General features: G+C 49.3%; 1 protein-coding gene across 1 annotated transcript in view; it reads left to right on the forward strand.

Annotated features, from left to right (window-relative positions):
* The window catches only part of ADAMTS14 (ADAM metallopeptidase with thrombospondin type 1 motif 14), a gene marked incomplete at its 5' end in the record, with an annotated part of 113,362 nt that overhangs the window by 62,404 nt on the left and 28,182 nt on the right, over positions 1–22,776 (forward strand). The window contains 3 exons of the mRNA XM_082642868.1: positions 19,368–19,451; positions 20,155–20,302; positions 22,286–22,391. Of these exons, the coding sequence (XP_082498994.1) occupies positions 19,368–19,451; positions 20,155–20,302; positions 22,286–22,391 (338 nt within the window). The remainder of the gene's footprint in view (positions 1–19,367; positions 19,452–20,154; positions 20,303–22,285; positions 22,392–22,776) is intronic.

Here is a 22,776-nt window from a genome sequence, read left to right on the forward strand (position 1 = left end):
CATTTTGAGTTTATTTTTGTGTGTGGTGTTAGAGAATGTTCTTTTTTTTTAAATTAATTAATTTATTTATTTTTGGCTGTGTTGGGTCCTCATTGCTGCATGCGGGCCCCCTCCACTTGTGGTGGGTGGGGGCCACTCCTCGTCACGGTTCACAGGCTTCTCATTGTGGTGGCCTCTCCTTTTGCGGATCATGGGCTCCAGGAGTGTGAGGTTCAATAGTTGTGGCTTGTGGGCTCCAGGGAGCAGGCCCAGCAGCTGTGGCGCAGGCCTGCAGCTGCTCTGCGGCATGTGTGATCCTCCCGGACCAGGAATCGAACCTGTGTCCCCTGCATTGGCAGGCAGACTTCAAACTACTGCACCACCAGGGAAACCCAGAGAATGTTCTAATTTCATTCTTTTACATGTATCTGCCCAGTTTTCCCAGCACCACTTATTGAAGAGACTGTCTTTTCTCCATTGTATATTCTTGCCTCCTTTGTCATAGATTAATTGACCTTAGGTGTGTGTGTTTATTTCTGGGTTTTCTATCCTGTTCCATTGATCTATATTTCTGTTTTTGCGCCAGTACCATACTGTTTTGATGACTGTAGCTTTGTAGTATAGTCTGAAGTCAGGGAGCCAGATTCCTCCGGCTCCCTTTTTCTTTCTCAGGATTGCTTTGGCCAAGGGAAACATTTGAAGCATAAGGGGCAATTTTCAGCATTTAGTGAGTGCCTGGTATGTACCTAGTATGACAGACAGACTCCTGTTCTAGGGGACCTTTGAGGGCAGTGCTGAAGGAGGCGGTATCCCTGTGGACTTGGGGAGAGAGGAGAGCTTTCTGGAGGAGGTTGATGCTGAGCTAACCTTGGCGAGGAGGGGTCTGGCAAGGTGAAGAGCATACAGGCCAAGCGTGGTGGCAGTCAGGCAGCACAGCCCTGGTGTGCAAGGGAGGTGACAGAGGCCTGCAGAGAACTCTCGGTAGTATAGCTGTGGCAGGATGGTCCATCAGGCAATAGTGTGGGCTCTTGAGTGGAGAGAATGCATGAAGAACATTGCCTGATGGTGGCACCCAGGTGGATTGAGGGCAGGAGAGGATGGATGCCAGAGGCCAGCTGAGGCTGTGATGGCGCAGCAGAAAGACCCAGGATGCAGGGACTCTGAACTATCCTGAATATCTCAAATATCACAGTGTCATTCCAGTACCTACCGCATGTCAGGAACAGAGCTGAGGACTTTACAGGCAGGCTCCTTGACTCCTCACTGCTGCCTTATGCAGGCAACGTTCTGCGGCTCTGAGAAGCTAAGTGGCTTGCTCAGAATCTACACAGCTAACAAGTGGCAGAGCTGGGATTTGAACTCATACCTGTCTGATTCCAAAGTTTTCACTTTCCTTCCACTACTGCTGTGGCAGAACTTGAAGAGGGAGAAGGAGGGTCACCGGAATCCCGGCCCGGGAGGTGGAAAGAATGTTGCCCCTTTGCAGGAGGCGCCTCTTCCTGAGATGGGTCTCCCTAGCAGAGTCAGGATCCTGAAGCTTCACGCTGGGGCACGTTTCCTGCTCGTGGCTCCTGGCTGTGGCCAGGCCTGCTGGTGCCGGCAGGAGCCCTCTCCTTGCCTGGGGTGACGCACCGAATCTTCTCTGGGATGAAGAATCCCTTTGATGTGAGGACATGGGGATCCTCCTCAGGCCTGGAGCCAAGGCAGAGGGAGGTGAGAAGAGCAAAGAGGCCCTTTCATTGGTCCTCACCAAGCCAGCCTGCAGCCGGACCCCTCTTGGCATCCCACCTGTCTGGGTGGTAGACCCTTTGCCCACCCTGCTCCTTACCTGCCCCACTCGGCTGACACTACGAAGGTGTTGAGAACCTCTTAGATGGCCTGCTAGGAAAAGCTTGGCTCCCCTTCTAGATCCAGGAGGTTTGGCTGTCAGACCTGGACCTTGGTGGCCTCAGCCTGGGAGCGTGGCTTTCTGTTGTCACTAAATGTGTTAGATATTCATCATAATAGCTGGTTTGGAACACCATGAAAACTGCTTTCCTGCTGACAGAGTGTTGCTTTGCCAGACCTCTTCCTTTCGGGGATATGTGAGCAGTTCAGCCTCCCTGCTCACTGGAAGAATGCAAACCCCCCTCCTCCCTCTTCTTTTGGTCCTTTCTCTTTTTTTGTGTCTCCCCTAGAAACTTTCCACTGCTTTCGTGGCACTCAGAGGCCACCCCCCAAAAAAGGAAGAGCAAAAATTCATTTACTTTAAGGTAGTGTTTCTTAACCGGCAGCAATTTTCCTCCCCAGGGGACACTTGGGAAGGTTTGGAGATATATCTTGGTTGTCACAGCTGGAGGGGTTGGGGTGCTTCTGGCGTCTAATGAGAGGGGCTCAGGGATGCTGCCAAACACCTTCCAGGGCACAGGACGCCCCCACGAGAGAGAATCATCCGTGTCAAAGTGTCCCTCGTGATCACGTGTGACCCCCGCCCTAAGGTATAAGCTCCTGAGTTCCCTGGCAGTCTGGTGGTTAGACTCAGTGCTTTCACTGCCAAGAGCCCGGGTTCAATCCCTGGTCGGGGCACTAAGATCCCGTAAGCCACGTGGCACGGGCCAAACAAAAAAAAAGGTATAAGCTCCTGTTACCCCACGCAAGTGAGCCCACCGGGAAGAGAACAGGCCCGGTGCTGGGATTCCCGGCAGGCATTCCTGGCAGGAGAGCCGTGATAACAAGCAGCACCCTTTCGGGGGTGAAGAGAGCCTGACAGCTCCCCAAGGGCTCTCGTATCCGGCTTCTCCCTCGCAGGTATGGAGGTCAGACTCTTGACTGCTTCTAGGGTGATCTCATGGGCCGCTCCTCAGCCGCCGAAGTGGGAGGTATAAGTTTTAAACTAACTAACCGTTGCTCTTGGTTGAGCGCAGGCTGTGTACCAGGCCCTGTTCCAAACGCTTGACCTCTGCCTCGCCTGCTGTCCCCAGGCCTCCACAGGCTCAGAGGAGGGTCGGCGCAGGGCGAGGTCATGCGCAGAGCATGGGTCTTTCCAGGCCCGCTCACTGCCTCTCTTCACACACAAGCAGGCTGACCTGGGCTGTAACTGCTCCTGCATTTTGGAAATAGGTCACGGGGGATAAATGCTGAGTATTGTGGACTCATGAAAGGGACTCTGTTGGGCTGGGAGGCCTGGCCCTGAGCACTCTGGAACCAGGCTGCACGAACAGCCCGGGTGTGAGGTGGGCTGAGTGGCCGGGCCCAGGAGGACGGCATGGGCCAGCCTGCAGGCTCTGGGAGCCCCAGGGGCAGCCGCACCTGAAGAGGTGTGCTGGTTAGAGGCCGCTTAAAGTGCCAGCCTGTAGCCCACACCAGCCTGTGACTGAACTCGTGGGGAGGGGATGGAATAGGTGAGCCTGTGGCAGCTGAGAAAGGAACCGGGAGATTCAGCACCACCCAGAGAGCAGCCTCACATTCAAGATCTCACTGGTGACCTCAAAGGCAGGGCCTGCCAACGTGGCATATAAGTCAGCATGGCTCCCTGGTGAGGCCTCAGTGTCCCAGCCCAGGGCACAGCAGGGCCCGGCTCTGGCTCCTTCATGGGTCAGCGCCTGAGGGCCTGGGGAGAGCAGGGACCCCAGGCTGTAGGCAGCAGTATATTGCTGACAGACATCCGCACGTGTGCATGCAGGCACATGTACAGTACATGTGTTTACACACGTGCATATACATATGCCCACATCTATCCGTGTCACATGGATACATGCACATGTGCACACACAGATGAGTTCAGACATGTGTGAACGCACATTTACCACATTTCATGAAATCTAAGACCCCATCAATCGTCAGATGCTCCGTTATTTCATAGACTCGAGAAAGAGAAAAAATGTTACCGATTAAATTCTGATATGATGTTTTCTTATCACTTAGCATTTGTATTTGTACTTATTGGAAGAGCTCTTTAGCCTTGTTTAGGCTTAGATTTTGATCATATATTACTCTTGTATGTATACAGATGTGACAAAGTGAGTAACTAAGGTATTCCCATAACTTCCTCACATTCAGAGTATTACTTGTCCAAATCACTTTCAGCATAGAGTCATCAAGATCTGTGCTTTTCCACACAGTATTGTCCCCTGTGCCATCAGGAGCCTGGGTGATGATGCAGGAACGCTCCTCTCTTCCTCTGAGATGTCATCCAATCCATGGACACCCATACTGCAAGCTTCCATGCGATGCCTTCTTGATCCTTACTGAAAGTGGCAGTGGAGGTTTTTAGACACCCATGATTCACATTCCTTCCTCAGATGGTCCCTAGACGGTTCATCGCCTGAAATGTTGAGGGATTGCGGTATCCTGTGAAGCCACCAGGAATAACAAGAGGGTCTTGCTTGCACAGGCAGTGGCAACACACCTGAACTGCCACCTGGCCCCCTGCAGTCATGAACAAGGGGAAGGAAGAGCGTCCTGGCCTCATGAGATGCAGGGTGCATTGGAGCACCTGGTCTGCAGGGGCGCCGTGTGCCGTGTTGCTAGAAGGGTCAGGGATTGGGGACAGTAGGACTGGCCCCAGAGCCCAGTATTGAGAAAGGGCCAGAGGAGTCATTGTAGCCATTCCCCGACCTTCAAGCAACGCTGCCCGCATTCTGTTCAAGTTCAGAGGCACTCAGTGACCAGGGAAGGCACATGAGTGGGGGCTGTGCTTGAACGCCACCTGTGGTTGCTGTCCCTAGACGAGCACTTCCATCACTTTGGGCCAGCTTTTCTGGCCATGAAAACAGAGATAACATACCATGCTCCTTGGAGCTCCTTAGAGGAGTGGCTGACTGTAGAGCTGGGGCAGGGAGTGCCCAAGATGAACGTCTTGTAATGTCAGAAAGTAAGGAAGTGCCCCCCCAAGACCCCCCAAGCCCAAAACGATAGGAGTGTGTTAAAAGGACAGGAGCCAACTGAAAGAGCTAAAGCTGGGACAATTTGAGCAATAAAATAAATAATGAGGTATTGGATTATAACCCAGAGTATAAAATAAATATCCACGAGTCCATACTGATAAATGAATGATTGAATACATAAATAAATGGGGAAGAAGAAACAAATCTCTGCAGAAGAATTTCAAATAACTGACGTAGGTCCGTTGCCCTCAAGGAGGTGGATTTTAACTCCCCGCTCCTGAAGTGGGGGGCTGTGCATAGTGACATCCTTCTAAAGAGCAGAGCATGGAAGCCAGGGCCGGGTGGCGGGGGGAGGTAGTAACTTTACAGTGGGGGAACCTGGCAAGCAGCCTCTCTTGCAGGTGATCAAGGTCAACATCACCAATGATGTTATGTTGGTAGCACGCACTCCTTTTATTTTTGTTTTTTTTGGCCACGCCGCATGGCATGCGGAATCTTAGTTTCCTGACCAGGGGTCGAACCCGCACCCCCTGCAGTGGAAGCGCGGAGTCTTAACCACTGGACCTCCAGGGAAGTCCCATAGCACGCACTCTTGACACGATGTGATGAGGGCGCTCACCTCTGTGTTCTTCCTCCCTAAACCCATAACCTCAGTCTAACCATGAGGAAAACATCAGACATACCCAAATTGAAGGACGGCCTGCAAAATACATAACCAGTATTCCTCGAAACTGTTTAGGTCATCAAAACCCAGGAAAGTCTGAGGGCCATCAGAGAGGATAAACAGCCTGGAGCAGTCGAAGGAGACAGGATAACTAAATGTAATGTGCTGACCCAGATGCGATCTCATAGCCAAAAAACGGGACAATACCCCTACATTAGGGGAATCTGAAAAAATATGGCCTTTACTAAGTACTAATGTGTCCGTATTGGTTCATGCATTGTGACAAATGTACCATGGTAATGGCAGATATTAATAACAGGGAACTCTATACTATCCTCGCTGCTTTTCTGAAAATCTAAAGCTAAAATTGAAAGTATATTGATTAAAAAGGAAAGAAGAGCAATGACTTCCTTGAGAGCAGGTTGCTGGGAGGATTCTGGGAGGTGATGCTGGGAGGTGTGGGCTGTGCCAGCCCTTAGGTGGCAGTGAGTACCCTCTCCTGTTTGAGTGAGGGGCGGGCTTAAGACCCCAGGGTCTGGCTTTCTCTGCACTGCCCCTCCCTGTGGAGCCCTGCTGAACCCGGCTGCCAAGCAGTAGGTGGACATTCTGCTCCGTAGCCCCTCAGAAGCAACATTCCCTAGGGAGTGAGGGAACTTGGGGTTGGTGGGGGACCATTCTCTGCTGGAAGCAAGAAGGAGAAGCCCATCTTGGCTTGGTCCGGAAGGGAAGGCTGCCAGCTGCCCTCGCATGGGCTCCCCCGGGCCTAGCTCTCCCCCGCCAGCCGTGGGTTGAAACCTGGGCATTGCTGCTGCAGGTGCCCAGAGATTCTGATCCTCCCTTTGGGCAGGAGAACAGATTCAGAACTCCCACCCCAGTAGATCCCCCTTCCCTTCTTCCTGCTCCCTGGGCTTGACCACAAGGCCCCCGGGAGGCCTGGCCACACAGGGTTACAGGAGAAGAGGGAAAGGGTTCTTATAACAATCCCTGACTGGCCGAGTTGCTGTTCACTGGACATGGAACCCCACTCCCCTCATCTTCTCTTCCAGGCCAGAGAAAGCCCACCCCAGCCAGCCTGCCACAGAAGCTGGTTCTGGAGAGCAGCTGTGTGTAGTGGCTAAGACTCATAGAGAGCTGAGTTCAAATCCCAGCCCTCCCACTTTCCAGCTGGGTAGCCTTGGGCAAGTTACTTAACCTCTCTGAGCCTCGGATTTCTCACATATGAAACAAGAATAGGTCCTCCCTCCATAAGATTGCATGAGGTTGCATTAAAGCCCTCAGCACAGTGCCTGGTACACTGTAGGTGTTCAGTGACTAGCAGTCACCCTCCAACCCTAGTGCTCTCTAGCCATCCTCTCGCTTCTGCTGTTTCGTCTCCCCTTGGCCAGAGGGAGTCCTGACCTGTGCTTGTTCTTCTGATACACAGCCAAGAGCCATCCCAGGCCAATATGTTATGTGGAACTCTAACCTGGGTCGGGGGGTCTTAGTCTTGAACTTGGCTGAGGTCGGGGGAGCAGGGAGACCAGACACAGTGTTCTTTTCTGCCCCATGGGTGTGTCTTGCAGCAATCATGCTTTTTCCCACAACCATTGGAAGCAATTCTTGATCTCCCCTGAGCTGGCGAGCTGGCCTCACCTCTGGCATTTGGGAGACAGCCGTGGCAGGCAGAGGCTGACAGAGCCAGGCCTTGAGTGCACAGCCAGGCTGGAGCCTGTCAGGGAGCAGCTCTGTGTTTATTCCAGAGGGCTGGGGTTCTGGGTCTCTCAGGCAGCCTCATCTCCTTGCTGGGGCACCAGTTCAGGGCTGTAGGTGGAACCCATGTGCCCACAGCCTCTCTGGTTCTGCTGGACACGGCAGCCCTGTACAGCCCCCTCCTTGGCCTGTGCAGAGTGTCAGCGTAGCTCCAGCTGAATCAAAGCCACTGAGGTCCCCACTCAAGGGCTAATAAGGGTGTGTACAGATGAGCCAGGGCCCCAGAGACAGACCAGACTCCTGGAGTGACAGGGCCAACCCTACTTTTGTGGGGGCAGAATATGGGAGAAAATTTAACTGCTTCATTTTCATTATCCTTATTTAACATAAGAAGATACCAGACTATCTCATTGTGGAACCCTGCTCGTATCACAGGCTCAAAACTATACATGCATTCTCGTATTTAGGCTGCCTTCCATCTTCCTTACCTGCAGATCCTTTAGTGGGTCCGTGTGCCAGTCACAGTTTTCTTTCACTCGATAATGTCTTTATTTCATTATGGTTCTTAAAAGATGGTTTGCTGGGTCCAGGATTCTAGGTTGATGGCTTCTTTCTGTTTGTTTGTTTGTTTTTTTTTGGTACGCGGGCCTCTCACTGTTGTGGCCTCTCCCGTTGCAGAGCACAGGCTCCGGACGCGCAGGCTCAGCGGCCATGGCTCACGGGCCCAGCCGCTCCGCGGCATGTGGGATCTTCCCGGACCGGGGCACGAGCCCGTGTCCCCTGCATCGGCAGGCGGACTCTCAACCACTGCGCCACCAAGGAAGCCCTGATGGCTTCTTTGTCATGGTGCTTTGATGGTGTTACTTCAGGGTCTCCCTTGTTACTGTTGAAAACCTACTCCCAACGCAATGGTCCTTCCTTGGTGAGTAATCTGTCTTCTGTCTTGCTGCCTGTAAGACATTCTCTTTGACTGATGTGAGCTTAGAGAGGAGTCCCTGGGAGTCCGTCGTGACCATCTGTCTCCAGGAATGGAGCCGATGCGCTCAATGAAACTTCAAGAGGGAGACTTGAGGCCAGATGGGGACGTGGACAGGAAGGCCGAATGGGGCTCATGGCACAGAGAGCTTTCTAATGGCCGAGAGTGCCCTGTTGCTGGAGGTGTGCGGGCATGGGCTGGGAAGAAACTCCCCGTCACGTGGGGATTGGCCTCAGTTACATTGACTGCCAGTGACCTTGGGGCTCTCTTGGTGGCTCCACACGGTTCCCGCGTTCCTCTCTCCTGCATCAAGCCTCTGCCCATCCCCAGAGGGTCAATGACCTTCTCAGTCAAGGATCATTCTGGCTCCTCCAGTAAGACCTGTCTGACCCTCCTTCCCACAAGCACCCTCTTCCTCTCCCCTGACCCCCGGGGTGGGGCACGAGGGGTCTGCGCCACAGAGATTAATACACCAGTGACCGGAAGCCTGTGGTGTCCAGATTATTTCAGAGCGCTGAGTGGTCTCTCCAGATGGTATGTCCCTTTCTGCTTGCTCAGTATTTGCATCTGGGCCAGTTACCTGGGAGTGGGAGTCGGTGTCAGGAGGCCCCACTCAACCCCCTACCTGTACTGGACACTTAGGCTCTGATTCTTCCTCCTGCTCAGAGAGCAGCAGCCCCCTTTCCAGTTCTGTGAGGACCTCCCAGCGTCCCTGCCTGGAGATGCAGTGTAGAGCAGGGGTAACTGCGGCCCTTGAAGAGTGGCTTTGGCCGGCGGAGTGTGGGACAGAAATGAGTAATGTGGCAGGATTCTGGCAGCAATCTGCCTGGTCCACTTTGGAGACAGAGGAGAGCAGGAAGGCAATGGCCTGGGTACTCTAGATGACCAGAGGCCCTGCAGATGCCCCGCCCATGTACCCAGTGACTGCTTCCTTCCCCTGCCCTGGGGTCACTGGTGGGTTTACACATGTATACAAGGTGTAAAGATGTGGCTGTGTGGAGCATGCATTGCTTGTGACCCCGTCCTTGGTCTGCACTCTTACAGGGCACCATCAGGGAGGTCTGAGACGCTGGCCACACCCTTGTGTAGAAGGAAGGCCATGTACTGGTGTTGGAGGGGCTGAAATGTTGGGCTTATTTGAGTCATCCTACTGCAGATGGAGTGTCGGTTCAGTGGGTCAGCAAAGAGTACTCAGGTTGGAATTCTGTGAGGGAGAAAATGTGTGCATGTTCTCCTAGGATGAGGCGGGGCAGGCGGGTGGAGAAGGACATCATCTATTTATGCATTTGGCCACTTTGCTCCCATGATGTCTTTGCTCCTGCAGGAGAGGGGAGGAGGGTGGAGGGAGGTGCTCCCACCCATCGGACTTGCCACTGTTATGTGTGATGGGGTTTGTGGGGCCTGCTGTCCCCCAGCAGGCACTGGTCTCTGGTCTCAGTTGGGGTCAGACATGGGTGCCAGGCAGGCCCTTGGGGGAAGCCTGGTGCTGGCTGCTCTGGAGTCTGCACGCTCATGGGTTGGGGCAGCTGCCAGGTGTGGGAGAGTAGACTGGGCCTCTGTTCTTGTGTCCCAGGAGGGGTGCATCAACACAGGAGCAGACCTCTGGTCCCCCTGCTGGCCTTCCCCTCCCCATGGGACTCTCATATGTAGGGTTGGCCACACTGTCCCTCTCCATTGGGTAGACAGCAGTCCCTTTGTGGGTTGTAGGCTGGTTCCTTTGCTCATGAGCTGAAGGGCGTGGAAAGGTGAAATGGTGAGAACAGGGTCATGCATGAATCTCCATCCCCGCTCCCGGGAAGCCATGTGGGCAGGAGTCAGAGGCTGGTTCCACTTCTGCCTCCATCATTGACCGTGCCTGTGGGCCTCTCTGCCTGTGGGGCTCACTCATAATCCCCAGATGTTGAGTTGGCATGAGCATCCACGTGCCAGCCTCACGACAGCCATTATGATCCCCAGTCTACAGAAACAGAGGTTCTAAGGAGTTACCTGATGTGCCCCAAGGCATCCAGATCCTAAGAGGCAAGGCTGGGGTTTGAACCCAGGACTCTGGCTCCTGGCAGCTACACTGCTGTGTACTGACACTGACTTGCTGACCACGTCATTTCTCCTCCTGGACAAGTCACTTCTCCTAGGGGAGTAGTTACGTAAGTGATGGCCCATCACCTGTAGACATTTAGAGGTGATGCTTTTAAATCCACAGAATGATGCTTCAGGAAATAAGAAAAATACAAACAGTATATTCAGCATGATTCCAATTTTGTAAAAAATCACACACACACACACACACGCACACGGCAGGAAGCCGTGTTAACCATAGTTATTATATATCTGGCTAATATATAATAGGAGACAACTTTTTTCTTTTCATAACTTGGGAGCTTTTTTTTTTTAATTGAAGTATAGTTGATTTACAATGTTGTGTTAATTTCTGCTGTTCAGCGAAGTGATTCAGTTATACATACATACATTCATTTTTAATATTCTTTCCCATTATGGTTTATCATAGGAAACTCAGTATAGTTCTCTGTGCTATGCAGTAGGACCTTGTCGTTTATCCATTCCATATATAATAGCTTACACCTGCTAACACCAACCTCCCAGTTCATCCCTCCCCCAACCCCCTCCCCCTTGGAAACTACAAGTCTGTTCTCTGTATCTGTGAGTCTGTTTCTGTTTCTGTTTCATAGATAGGTTCATTTGTGTTGTATTTTAGATTCCATATATAAGTAATATCATATGGTATTTGTCTTTCTCTTTCTGACATACCTCACTTAGTATGGTAATCTCTAGTTGCATTCATGTTGCTGCAAATGGCGTTATTTTGTTCTTTTTTATAGCTGAGTAGTATTCCATTGTATATATGTACCACATCTTCTCTATCCATTCATGTGTCGATGGACAGTTAGTTGTTTCCACATCTTGGCTATTGTGAATAGTGCCTCTGTGAACATAGGGGTGCATGTATCTTTTTGGATTAGAGTTTTGTCTGGATATATGCCAAGGAATGAGATTGCTGGATCATATGTAATTCTATTTTTAGTTTTCTGAGGAACCTCCATACTGTTTTCCACAGTGGCTGCACCAACTTACATTCCCACCAACAGTGTAGGAGGGTTCCCTTTTCTCCACACCTGCTCCAACATTTATTGTTTCTAGACTTTTTTTTTTTTTTTTTTTTTTTTCTTTTTGCGGTATGCGGGCCTCTCACTGCTGTGGCCTCTCCCGTTGCGGAGCACAGGCTCCGGACGCGCAGGCCCAGCGGCCATGGCTCACGGGCCCAGCCGCTCCGCGGCATATGGGATCCTCCCAGACCGGGGCACGAACCCGTATCCCCTGCATCGGCAGGCGGACTCTCAACCACTGCGCCACCAGGGAGGCCCTGTTTCTAGACTTTTTAATGATGGCCATTCTGACTGGTGTGAAGTGGTACCTCTTTGTAGTTTTGAATTGCATTTCTCTAATAATTAGCTATGTTGAGCATGTTTTCATGTGCCTGTCGGCTATTTGTATTTCTTCTTTGGAGAAATGTCTATTTAGGTCTTCTGCCCATATTTCTATTGGGTTGTTTGTTTTTTTGTTGTTGAGTTGTATGAGCTGTTTGTATATTTTGGAAATTAAGCCCTGTCGGTCATATTGTTTGCAAATATTTTCTCCCATTCTGTAGGTTGTCTTTTCATTTTTTTATGGTTTCATTTGCTGTGCAAAAGCTTGTAAGTTTGACTAGGTTCCATTTGTTTATTTTTGCTTTTATTTGTATTGCCTGGGGAGACTGACCTAAGAAAAACATTGCTATGATTTATGTTAGAGAATGTTTTGCCTAGGATCTCTTCTAGGAGTTTTATGGCGTCATGTCTTATGTTTAAATCTTTAAGCCATTTTGAGTTTATTTTTGTGTATGGTGTGAGGGTGTGTTCTAACTTCATTGATTTACATGCAGCTGTCCAGCTTTCCCAACTCCACTTGCTGAAGAGACTCTTTTTCCCATTGTATATTCTTGCCTCCTTTGTTGAAGATTAATTGACCATAGGTGTGTGGGTTTATTTCTGGGTTCTCTGTTCTGTTCCACTGATCCATATGTCTGTTTTTGTGCCAATACCATGCTGTTTTGATTACTGTAGCTTTGTAGTATTGTCTGGAGTCTGGGAGGGTTATGCCTTCTGCTTTGTTCTTTTTCTTCACGATTGCTTTGGCAATTTTGGGTCTTTTATGGTTCCATATAAGTTTTAGGGTTATTTATTCTAGTTCTGTGAAAAATGTCATGTGTAATTTGATAGGGATCGCATTAAAAATCTGTAGATTGCTTTGGGTAGTATGGCCATTTTAACAATATTAATTCTTCCTATACAAGAGCATAGATGTCTTTCCGTTTCTTTGAATCATCTTCAGTTTCCTTTATTAATGATTTATAGTTGTCAGCATATAAGTCTTTCACCTCCTTGGTCAGGTTTATTCCTAAGTATTTTATTTTGGGGGTTGTGATTTTGAAAGGTATTGTTTTTTTACATTCCTTTTCTGATATTTCATTGTTAGTGTAAAGAAATGGAACCAATTTCTGTATGTTAATCTTGGATCCTGCTACCTTGCTGAATTCATTTATCAGTTCTAGTAGTTTTTGTGTGGAGTCTTTAGAGTTGTCTCTATATAGAATCATGTCATCTGCCTATAATGACAATTTTACCTCTTCCCTTCCAACTTGGATACCTTTTATTTCTTTTTCTTGTCTGATTGCTGTGGCTAGGATTTCCAATACTATGTTGAACAGAAGAGGTGAGAGTGGACATCCTTGTCTTGTTCCAGATTTTAGTGGGAAGGCTATCAGCTTGTCACCATTGAGTATTATATTGGCTGTGGGTTTGTCATAAATAGCTTTTATTATATTGAGATATGTTCCCTCTGTAGCCACTTTGGTAAGAATTTTTATCATAAATGGATGTTGAATTTTGTCAAATGCTTTTTCTGCATCTATTGAGATGATCATGTGGTTTTTGTCTTTTCTTTTGTTTATGTGATGTATCATATTGACTGATTTACATATGTTGAACAATCCTTTTGAACTCGGGATGAATCACACTTGGTCGTGGTGTGTGATTATTTTTATGTGTTGTTGGATTCGGTTTGCTAATTTTTTTTTTTTTTTTTTTTTTTGCGGTACGCGGGCCTCTCACTGTTGTGGCCTCTCCTGTTGCGGAGCACAGGCTCTGGACGCACAGCCTCAGCAGCCATGGCTCACGAGCCCAGCCGCTCCGTGGCATGTGGGATCCTCCCGGACCGGGGCACGAACCCGTGTCCCCTGCATTGGCAGGCAGACTCCCAACCACTGCGCCACCAGGGAAGCCTGGTTTGTTAATATTTTGTTGAGACTTTTCGCATCTATATTCACCAACGATATTGGCCTGTAATTTTCTTTTTTGGTGGTGTCTTTGTCTGGTTTTGGTATCAGGGTGATGGTGGCTTCATAGAATGTCTTTAGGAGTGTTCCCTCCTCTTCAATTGTTTGGAAGAGTTTGAGAAGGATCAGTATAAATTCTTTTTTGTATGTTTGGTAGAATTCGCCTATGAAACCATCTAGTCCTGGACTTTTATTTGTAGGGAATTTTTAAATTATGGATTCTATTTCAGCTCTAGTGATTGGTCTGTTCAAATTATCTGTTTCTTCTTGGTTCAGTTTTGGTGAGCTGTATGTTTCTAGATCCTTGTCCATTTCTTCTAGGTTGTCAAATTTGTTGACATATAAATTTTTGTAGTATTCCCTTAGGGTTTTTTGTATTTCTGTGGTATTCATTGTTATGTCTCTGTTTTCATTTCTTATTTTATTTATTTGGGTTCTCTCTCTTTTCTTCTTGGTGAACCTGGCCAGAGGTTTGTCAGTCTTCTTTACCCTTTCAAAGAACGAGCTCTTGGCTTTATTGATTTTTTCTATTTAAAAAAAAAATCTTTATTTATTTATTTATTTGGTTGTGCTGGGTCTTAGTTGCGGCAGGTGCATTCCTTAGTTGTGGCCCGCAGGCTCCTTAGTTGTGGCTCGTGGGCTCCTTAGTTGCGGCATGCATGTGGGATCTAGTTTCCTGACCAGGGATCGAACCTGGGCCCCCTGCATTGGGAGCGCGGAGTCTTAACCACTGCGCCACCAGGAAAGTCCCTCTATTGTTTTTTAAATCTATTTTATTTATTTCCCCCCTGATCTTTATTATTTCCTTCCTTCTGCTGACTTTAGGTTTTGTTTGTTCTTCTCTTTCTAATTCTTTTTTTTAAAATAAATTTATTTATTTTTGGCTGAGTTGGGTCTTTGTTGCTGTGCGTGGGCTTTCTCTAGTTGCGGCGAGTGGGGGCTACTCTTCGTTGCAGTGCGCAGTCTTCTCATTATGGTGGCTTCTCTTGCTGTGGAGCACGGGCTCTAGGTGTGCAGGCTTCAGTAGTTGTGGCTCGCGGGCTCTAGAGCGCAGGCTCAGTAGTTGTGGTGCCCGGGCATATTTGCTCCGCGGCATGTGGGATCTTCCCAGACCAGGGCTCGAACCTGTGTCCCCTGCATTGGCAGGCAGATTCTTAACCACTGTGCCACCAGGGAAGCCCTCGTTCTAATTCTTTTAAGTGGTAGTTTAGGTTGTTTATTTGAGATTTTTCTTGTTTTTTGAGGAAGGCCTGTATCACTATGAACTTCCCTCTAAGAACTGCTTTTGCAGCATCCCATAGATTTTGTATGGTTGTGTTTTCATTGTCATTTGTCTCAAGGTGTTTTTTAATTTCCTCTTTGATTTCATTGTTGACCCATTGGTTTTTTAGTAGCATGTTGTTTAGTTTCCGTGTAATTGTTTTTTTCTCGTTTCTTTTTTTGTGGTTGATTTCTAGTTTCATGCTGTTGTGGTCAGAAAAGATGCTTGAGATAATTTCTATATTCTTAAATTTGTTGAGGCTTGTTTTATGCCCTAGTATATGGTCAATCCTAGAGAATGTTCCATGTGCACTTGAAAAGAATGTGTATTCTGGTTATTTTGGATGTAATGTCCTGAAAATATCAATTAAGTCTTAACTGTTCTGTTGTATCATTTAGGATCTCTGTTGCCTTATTGATTGTCTAGAAGATCTGTCCATTGATATGAGTGTGGTGTTAAAGTCTCCTCTTATTATTGTATTCTTGTCAGTTTCCCCCTTTATGTCTATTAGTATTTGTTTTATTTATTTGGGTGCTCCTACATTAGGTGCATTAATGTTGACAAGTGTAAAATCCTCTTCTTGTATTGATCCTTTTATCATTATATAGTGTCCTTCTTTACCTTTCTTTATGGCCTGTATTTTAAAGTCTATTTTGTCTGATATGGGTACTGTGACCCCCCACTTTCTTTTCATTTCTGTTTGCATGAAATATCTTTTTCCATCCCCTCACTTTCAGTCTATGTGTGTCCTTAGCCCTAAAGTGGGTCTTTTGTAGGTAACATATTGTAGGCTCTTGCTTATTTATTTATTTTTTTATCCAATCTGCCACTCTGTGTCTTTTGATTGGAGCATTTAGTCCATTGACATTTAAGGTACTTTTGAATAGATATGTATTTATTGCCATGTTAACCTTGTTTTCCTGTTGATTTTATATTTCTTCTCTGTCCCTTTCTTTTTCTTTTTGTTTTTCCTTTTGTTGCTTGATGATTTTCTTTTGTGTTATGCTTATGTTCTCTTCTTTTTGTTTTTTGTGAATCTCTTGTATGTTTTTGATTTGTGGTTACCCTGTTTTTCAAGTATGTTAACCCCATCCTGTTTCTACTTGCCTTAGACTGGTAATCATATAGACTCAAACACATTCTAGGAAATGAAAAAAAATCTACATTTTCTTACTCTCCTCCCCTACTTTTCATGATTTTGATGTCCTTTTACATCTTTGTGTTCATCCTTTTGCTATTCATTGTGGTTATCATCACTTTCACAGAGATTTTTTGATTTGTTTTTTAATCTGTGGACTGGTTTATTTAGGTGATTTGCTTTCCAATTGTGATTTTCTCTTTCCTATATATTCTTACTTCTTTTCTATTTAGAGATGACCTTTCAATATTTCCTTCAGGATAGGTTTTGTATTTCTGTATTCTTTTAGTTTTTGCTTCTCTGAGAAATACTTTATCTCTCCTTGTATTCTAAATGACAGTCTTGCTGGTTAGAGTATCCTAGGTTGCAGATTTTTCCCTTTCAGGACTTTGAATATATCATGCCGCTCTTCTCTGGCCTGCAATGTTTCTGTAGAGAAATCAGCTGATACCCTTATGGGGGTTCCCTTGTAATTAACTCTTTGTTTTTCTCTTGATGGCTTTAGAACCCTCTCTTTAACTTTGTCATTTTTCTTATAATATGTCTTGGTGTACGTGTGTTTGGGTTTATCTTGTTTGGGACCCTCTGTGCTTCCTGTACCTGGATATCTGTTTCCTTCTTTAAGTTTGGGAAGTTTTCAGCCATAATTTCTTCAAATACATTTTCAATCCCCTTTTGTCTTTCTTCCCCTTCTGGAATCCCTATTATGCATAGATTGGCACACTTTATAATATCCTATAGGATATTATATTATCCCATAGGATATTATCACATATCCCATATGCATAGATTGGCACGCTTTATATTTTTCCTTTATATTATCCCATAGGTGGATTGGCACACTTTATATTATCCTATAATATATTATCCCATATAATATATTATCATATATTGCTTTCATTTTTTTTTCATTTGACTTTCTGTCTGCTATCCTGATTGGGTGATTTCCATTGTTCTATCTTCCAGGGCACTTATTCATTCTTCTGCATAATTTATTCTGCTATTCATTACCTTCAGTTGTCTTTTCGTCTTGGCAAATGAGTTTTCTAATTTTTCTTGGTTCCCTTTTATAGTTTCTAGTTCCTTTTTACAGTACTCTGCATTTCTGTCGACAGCCTTTCTTAATTCCTTCAGTATTTTCATTATCTCCTTTTTGAAATCGGTGTCTATTAGAGTGAAGAGGTCTGTTTCATTGTTCGTTCCTTCAGGTGAATTCCCTTGGTCTTTCAACTGGGAGTGGTTCCTTTGCTTCTTCATTTTACTTATATTTCTCTTAATTCTGTGAGTTTAGGAGAAACAATTATCTACTGTGGTCTTGGAGGGCTATTTATATGTGGGAGTGTCCCTGTGTAGCTTGTGTGGGTTTAATATTTTTGGTGCGAGGGCTGTTTTTAGTATGGATGCATGTTGCCTCTTTCCTCAGCGTGTGCTGGCCGTTATCCCCTTGATATAGGGTGTGCCGATGCAGTGGCTGGTGCCTGGTCATGGGGTTATTGGCAGCGGTGGCAGCTCACGTGCACACTTGGAGCACACCGTGGGAGCAGAGGCAGCTCGCCACTGCTCCTGGAGCCCGTGTAGGCAGTGTCCTGCTGCCTGAGAGCTCACACAGGGAAAAAGGCTGGAATTGCTATTGGTCCTCCCCTTGCCCACACACACACCGCCCACACAGTGGTGCTTGGCCTCTAAGGCGGCCCAGGCTTCCTCTGTGTACACCCCCAATTGTGGTTGCACCAGACCCCAGCCCCTCAGGGTGTTCCCACGCAGCCCACCCTAGTCCTCTCCCCAGTCTGATCTCTGAAGCCCAAGCTTCCACACCCAGCCCCCGTCCACACTGGTGGCCACGTGTCTCAGGCTGGGGAGTGCAGAGCAATGGCACTGACCATCTGTGCGGGTTTCTCTGCATTCTAGCTGCTGCATACCCGTTGCTGAGTTCTCCTCCGAGGCTCCGAAGCCCCACTCTGTCCCTGCTGATCTCCCCACCAGTGAGGGGACTCCTCAGGTGCAGGAACATTTCCTCTTTGACAGCTCCCTCCCAGGGGCACAGGTCCTGTTCTGATTCCTTTTTCACTTTCCTTTTTTTTTTTTTTCCTTTTTTCTTTTGTCCTACCCAGTTGCATGGAGATTTTCTTGCTCTTTCAGAGCTCTGAGCTCTTCTGCCAGCGTTCAGTAAATATTCTATGAGAATCATTCCACATATAGATGTATTTTAGATGTATCTGTGGGAGGAGGTGAGCTTCACTTCTTACTATTCGGCCATCTTGATCGCCTCTGACTTTTTTCTTTTACTTTTTTGGGGTATTTTTCAGAGTTTTTAGAGTGAAATACTTTATATTCAGGAATAAAAGTTATTTAAAACAAAAAAGATGGGGCTTCCCTGGTGGTGCAGTGGTTGAGAGTCCGCCTGCTGATTCAGGGGACACGGGTTCGTGCCCCAGTCCGGGAAGAGCCCACATGCCACGGAGCGGCTGGGCCCGTGAGCCATGGCCGCTGAGCCTGCACGTCCGGACCCTGTGCTCCTCAATGGGAGAGGCCACAACAGTAAGAGGCCCGCGTACCGCAAAAAAAAAAAAAAAGATGGACTTGTCCAGTGGGACCACTCAGGAGATAGGCATCTTCAGGCGTGGGTGAACTGCCTGTCCTTGGGGGTGGGCAGGCAGAGGCAGTGTCCATCTGTTATGGGCACAGTTCCGGGACTTCCTGAACAGGGGAGTGGCTGGGGGCTGCGTTCTTCGATGAACTGTGCCATGACTGCCCCAAAGGTCCCTGAGCCTGTGGGAGAAGGGAATAATCCAGTGCACTGCTCCTCTCCTCAGACTTGACCGTTCCTGAGCATCACTGGGGATCTTGTTCTAACTCAGACTCTGACTCAGGAGGTGGGCCCAAGACTCTGCATTTTTAACGAGCTTCAGGTGATGGTGCTGCTGCTGGTCCAAGGCCCTAGAGCCACTTTCCTCCTGAATTTGCCCTGGAGGAGTGCCCAGGTACTGCAGAGCAGACCGGTGATTCCAGAGGCAATTGGAAAGGTACACAGGGCTGTGAGGATGAGTGACCTGAGCTGGGTGACATTTCTCGAAGGACTCTTCAGAGATATAAAAAGACAAGATTCCATCCGAGTTGTTGGGTTTGAGACCAGGTCCCCTCATGCTTTGGCTTCGTGGAAAGAGCTCAGTGTTGGAATTTGGTGGGCCAGGATTTGAAAACCAGTTGTGCAGCTTGTTAGCTGCGTATCCTTGGGCAGGTCATCTTGCCTCCCTCTGCCTCAGTTTCTTCATCTGAGGATAGGAATGCCTGCCAGATAAAGCCATGGTAAGGATGAAGCAGGATAACATGTCAGATACCTCGCATGCAGTGGGCCTTTAATGAACTTTTGCTTCCCCTAACACCACATGCTCATCTCTTCTTGAAGGTGGATGAGATTTACCACGATGAGTCCCTGGGGGTCCACATAAACATCGCCCTTGTCCGCTTGATCATGGTTGGCTACCGACAGGTAAACCCCCGTGTCAACAGGCAGTGTTTGAGGGAGAAGGGGTGGGGGGCCAGAGCATCAGACCAGCTAAGGTATCGGGGAGGGATAACAGCATCTAGGAAACATTTTGTTTCCAAAATTAGAACCCCAAAACCATTAGAATTGAGGTTTCAGTGGCGGAGGCATCTGGGGTTGGTAAGCGGGGACTTATGAATTCCCTCCAATCAGGTAAATGGACAGTCCTCAACCTGTACAGCTGGAGGTCCTGCTCCATGAATCGATGGGGAAAATGGGGCTTGGGGGGGGCCAGTGACCGAGACAAGTCCTGCTAGGGTTGTGGCCGGGGGTTCGGGACTCTGTTGCTTGTTTTCCCCCATATGGGAGTAAAAACAGAACTCTCCTCTAGGGGCTGTTGTGGAGATTAATGACAATGAATGCATAGAGGAGATGCTCAGTACAACACCTGCCTGTGGGTTACTTGAGGAATTAGCAATAATGTGAGTTCTCAGCAGACAGGTGCCCCAGCACAGGGCTTGGCACAGGAACGTTCCCTAAAACGGAACGGGGCTGTGTGCCAGTGGCAGCTGGAGCCGGGACAGTGGTGACCTTGGGGTAGGCCCTGCTGTCCTGCGGGCCTCGGTGTCCCCTGCTGCTGGGAGCACAGCGCAGGGTGCCTGCTGCAGTCTGTGGGCTCTGACCGGCACTCTGCTCTCTGGCCCCCCAGTCCCTGAGCCTGATCGAGCGTGGGAACCCTTCTCGCAGCCTGGAGCAGGTGTGTCGCTGGGCGCACTCTCAGCAGCGCCAGGACCCCGGCCACGCGGAGCACCATGACCACGTCGTCTTCCTCACCCGGCAGGACTTTGGGCCCTCAGGTACGCAAGGTACTGTATTTGCCGTGGCCAGGTGTGTGCAGCTGCAGGGCAGAGGCCAAGGCTGTCTCTGGGGCCAGGTCTTCTGGCAACAAAAAGATCCTTGGGACTTTGGAGACAGGACCTGGCTGGACAGGTAGGCGAGCTTTGGAATGGTTTCTCAGGGGCCAGGGGAACTGAAAGGGCCCCGCTCTGGTCCCTGCTGCCTTGGTTGAGCCTGCAGGTCGCTGTGAGTCAGGCCCTAGGCCCTGTGATCACCATCCTGGAGCCTGGCTGCTCGAAGACCTCAGTGATCTTCAAGATGCTTCTGCCCACATTGGATCCTTCTGTCCTCACTGCAGGCCGCGGGGCACCTAGGGCGGGGCTGGTGTGGACTTCAGAAAGGAAGGCCCTGCTCTACCCGCAGATCCATGCCTCTCCAGCCTAGTGATCCAAACTCATTCATCTCCTGAGATTTCTCCCAATGGGAGAAATAGTAGTATTTGCCTTCCTCCATTCCCGGGCTGCTAAGAGGGCTGAGGGATACATCCAATGTCTGTGACAGAGGATGGCTGAAAGCGCTCTGCAGACATAGGAAGCTTTGATCACCCCCAGGTTTCTGTATGGGGAAACCAAGGCACAGAGTGGCAATGAGGCTTGCCTAGGCCTCACAGCAGAGAGGAGACAAAGCTGAAACTCAGACTGGATCTCCAAGCTCCAAGTTGAGGGCTTTGTAGTGTTTTCTGGTTTGATGCTAGAAGAGAGTCAGCCTCTACTAGAAGGACTTCTTGTCTGAATCCCTGAAGCCCCAAAGGCAGGCTTGTACGCACACAAACAGATTTACACACGTACATGCATACAGACACACGCATGTACAGACACATGCATACTCATGCACAGACACACATGTGCAGACACACAGACACATGTGCAAACAGACACACATACACGTGTGTACTTGCATGCCCTGTAGAGCACATCCAGACCTCCAGGACAATCGGGACCCAAGAAGCCTTCTCATCACAGCTTCTCATTACACCCCAAAACCATCTCAAATAAGAGAGGATTTCAGCAATTCTGAAGACAGGGAATAGCTATCTGGTCATGGTTGGCTGAAAGCCCGAGACAGGGAGCGCTCTCTACCATCCTCACCTCCTCAGATGTCTTCCCCAGCCCAGGCTGCCCTCCCAGCTGATTACAGGCCCTGGGGAGGCGGGGAAGCAGACCCCATAGATCACGGGCCTCACACACAAAGCTGCTTACTCAGTGCCACGGGCCAGCCCCCTGCACTGCCTGCGGCTCCTGAGGCCTGCGCAGCTGTGTCTGCACCTTGCCCGTGTCCTCCCTTCCCCCTGCCCGCCCCCCACCTCGCCAGAGTCTCTCACCTGTCCTCCAGGCCCAGCTCTAGGCCCCCGTAAGTCATTCCCTGGTCCCGCTCAACCCCTTCGGTCAGAGCCCTTCCCTCCAGCCACCCCACACACCCCTCTGTGCTCCTTGAACTCCGGCCCTGCAGGCCCACACCTAGGCTGACCTCATGACCCCTAGTCTCCCTGCTAAGCCATCTGCCCCTCTGGTGTGTGGGTGTGCTGGGGGGCTGCAGGCTCGCGCCTGTTTTCCCTGTAGTCTCTAACACGGTGCCACCTGCTACCCTGTGTAGACACATTTGGAGCTTGTTTGTTGACTCACCAGCGGACTCACTGGCTGGAGGGATGCAGCTCGGAAGTGGAAGTTGGCTGTATGCAGGCTCGGGGCCGACAGGCACAGAGAGCTGCAGGCCAGGAGGGAGGGCGGGAAGCCTTAGGATGTGGGGGCAGCTTGGCCCAGGAGCTGTACTGTGGGTGCATACACACGGGGGGTGCGTTGGAAGGATCCTTCTTCCTCCAGGGACCCTCCGGTGGTGACCAGGTCTGGACGTCCCTGCGGTGGCTGGCTCGGCACAGACCTCGTCAAGTCCTACCTCACCTGCACGTGACTTCTCTCTCTGCCCTCTCTCCCTCTCCCTGGCAGGGTACGCGCCTGTTACTGGCATGTGCCACCCCCTGAGAAGCTGTGCCCTTAACCATGAAGATGGCTTCTCCTCGGCCTTCGTGGTGGCCCACGAGACCGGCCACGTGTAAGTGGCACCGAGGGGCGAGCTGTGCCTTGAGCTCTGCGGAGGTCTGTGGGTGTGGGAGGCTTCGCCCCAGTTGGGACTCCCTTCCCAGTGTCCAGGAGATGCCAGAGGAGCTGCCCCGATGGGGAGGGAGCCCTGGGGCCCAGACAGCAATTCTGGGCCTGCCTTGGGCCCAGCCCCAAATCCAGGGCCTTGGGAGGCCAGATGTGGCCCTGCCTCTGGCAGGCCAGTAGCAGTGTCGCCTTATAGGCAGTGCTCTCCTCTCTGGGTGGCCTCTATCCCTCCATCTCAGCCACGCCTCAAGGCCCTCCCAGTGCTCCACGATGGAGCCCTGGCCTGAGTCCATCATAAACAGGGGCACTTAGACCCAGGCCTCGGGCCAAGC

The sequence above is a fragment of the Mesoplodon mirus genome (assembly GCF_964341445.2).
Source record: "Mesoplodon mirus genome assembly, chromosome: 2".
Taxonomy (NCBI): Eukaryota; Metazoa; Chordata; class Mammalia; order Artiodactyla; family Ziphiidae; genus Mesoplodon; species Mesoplodon mirus.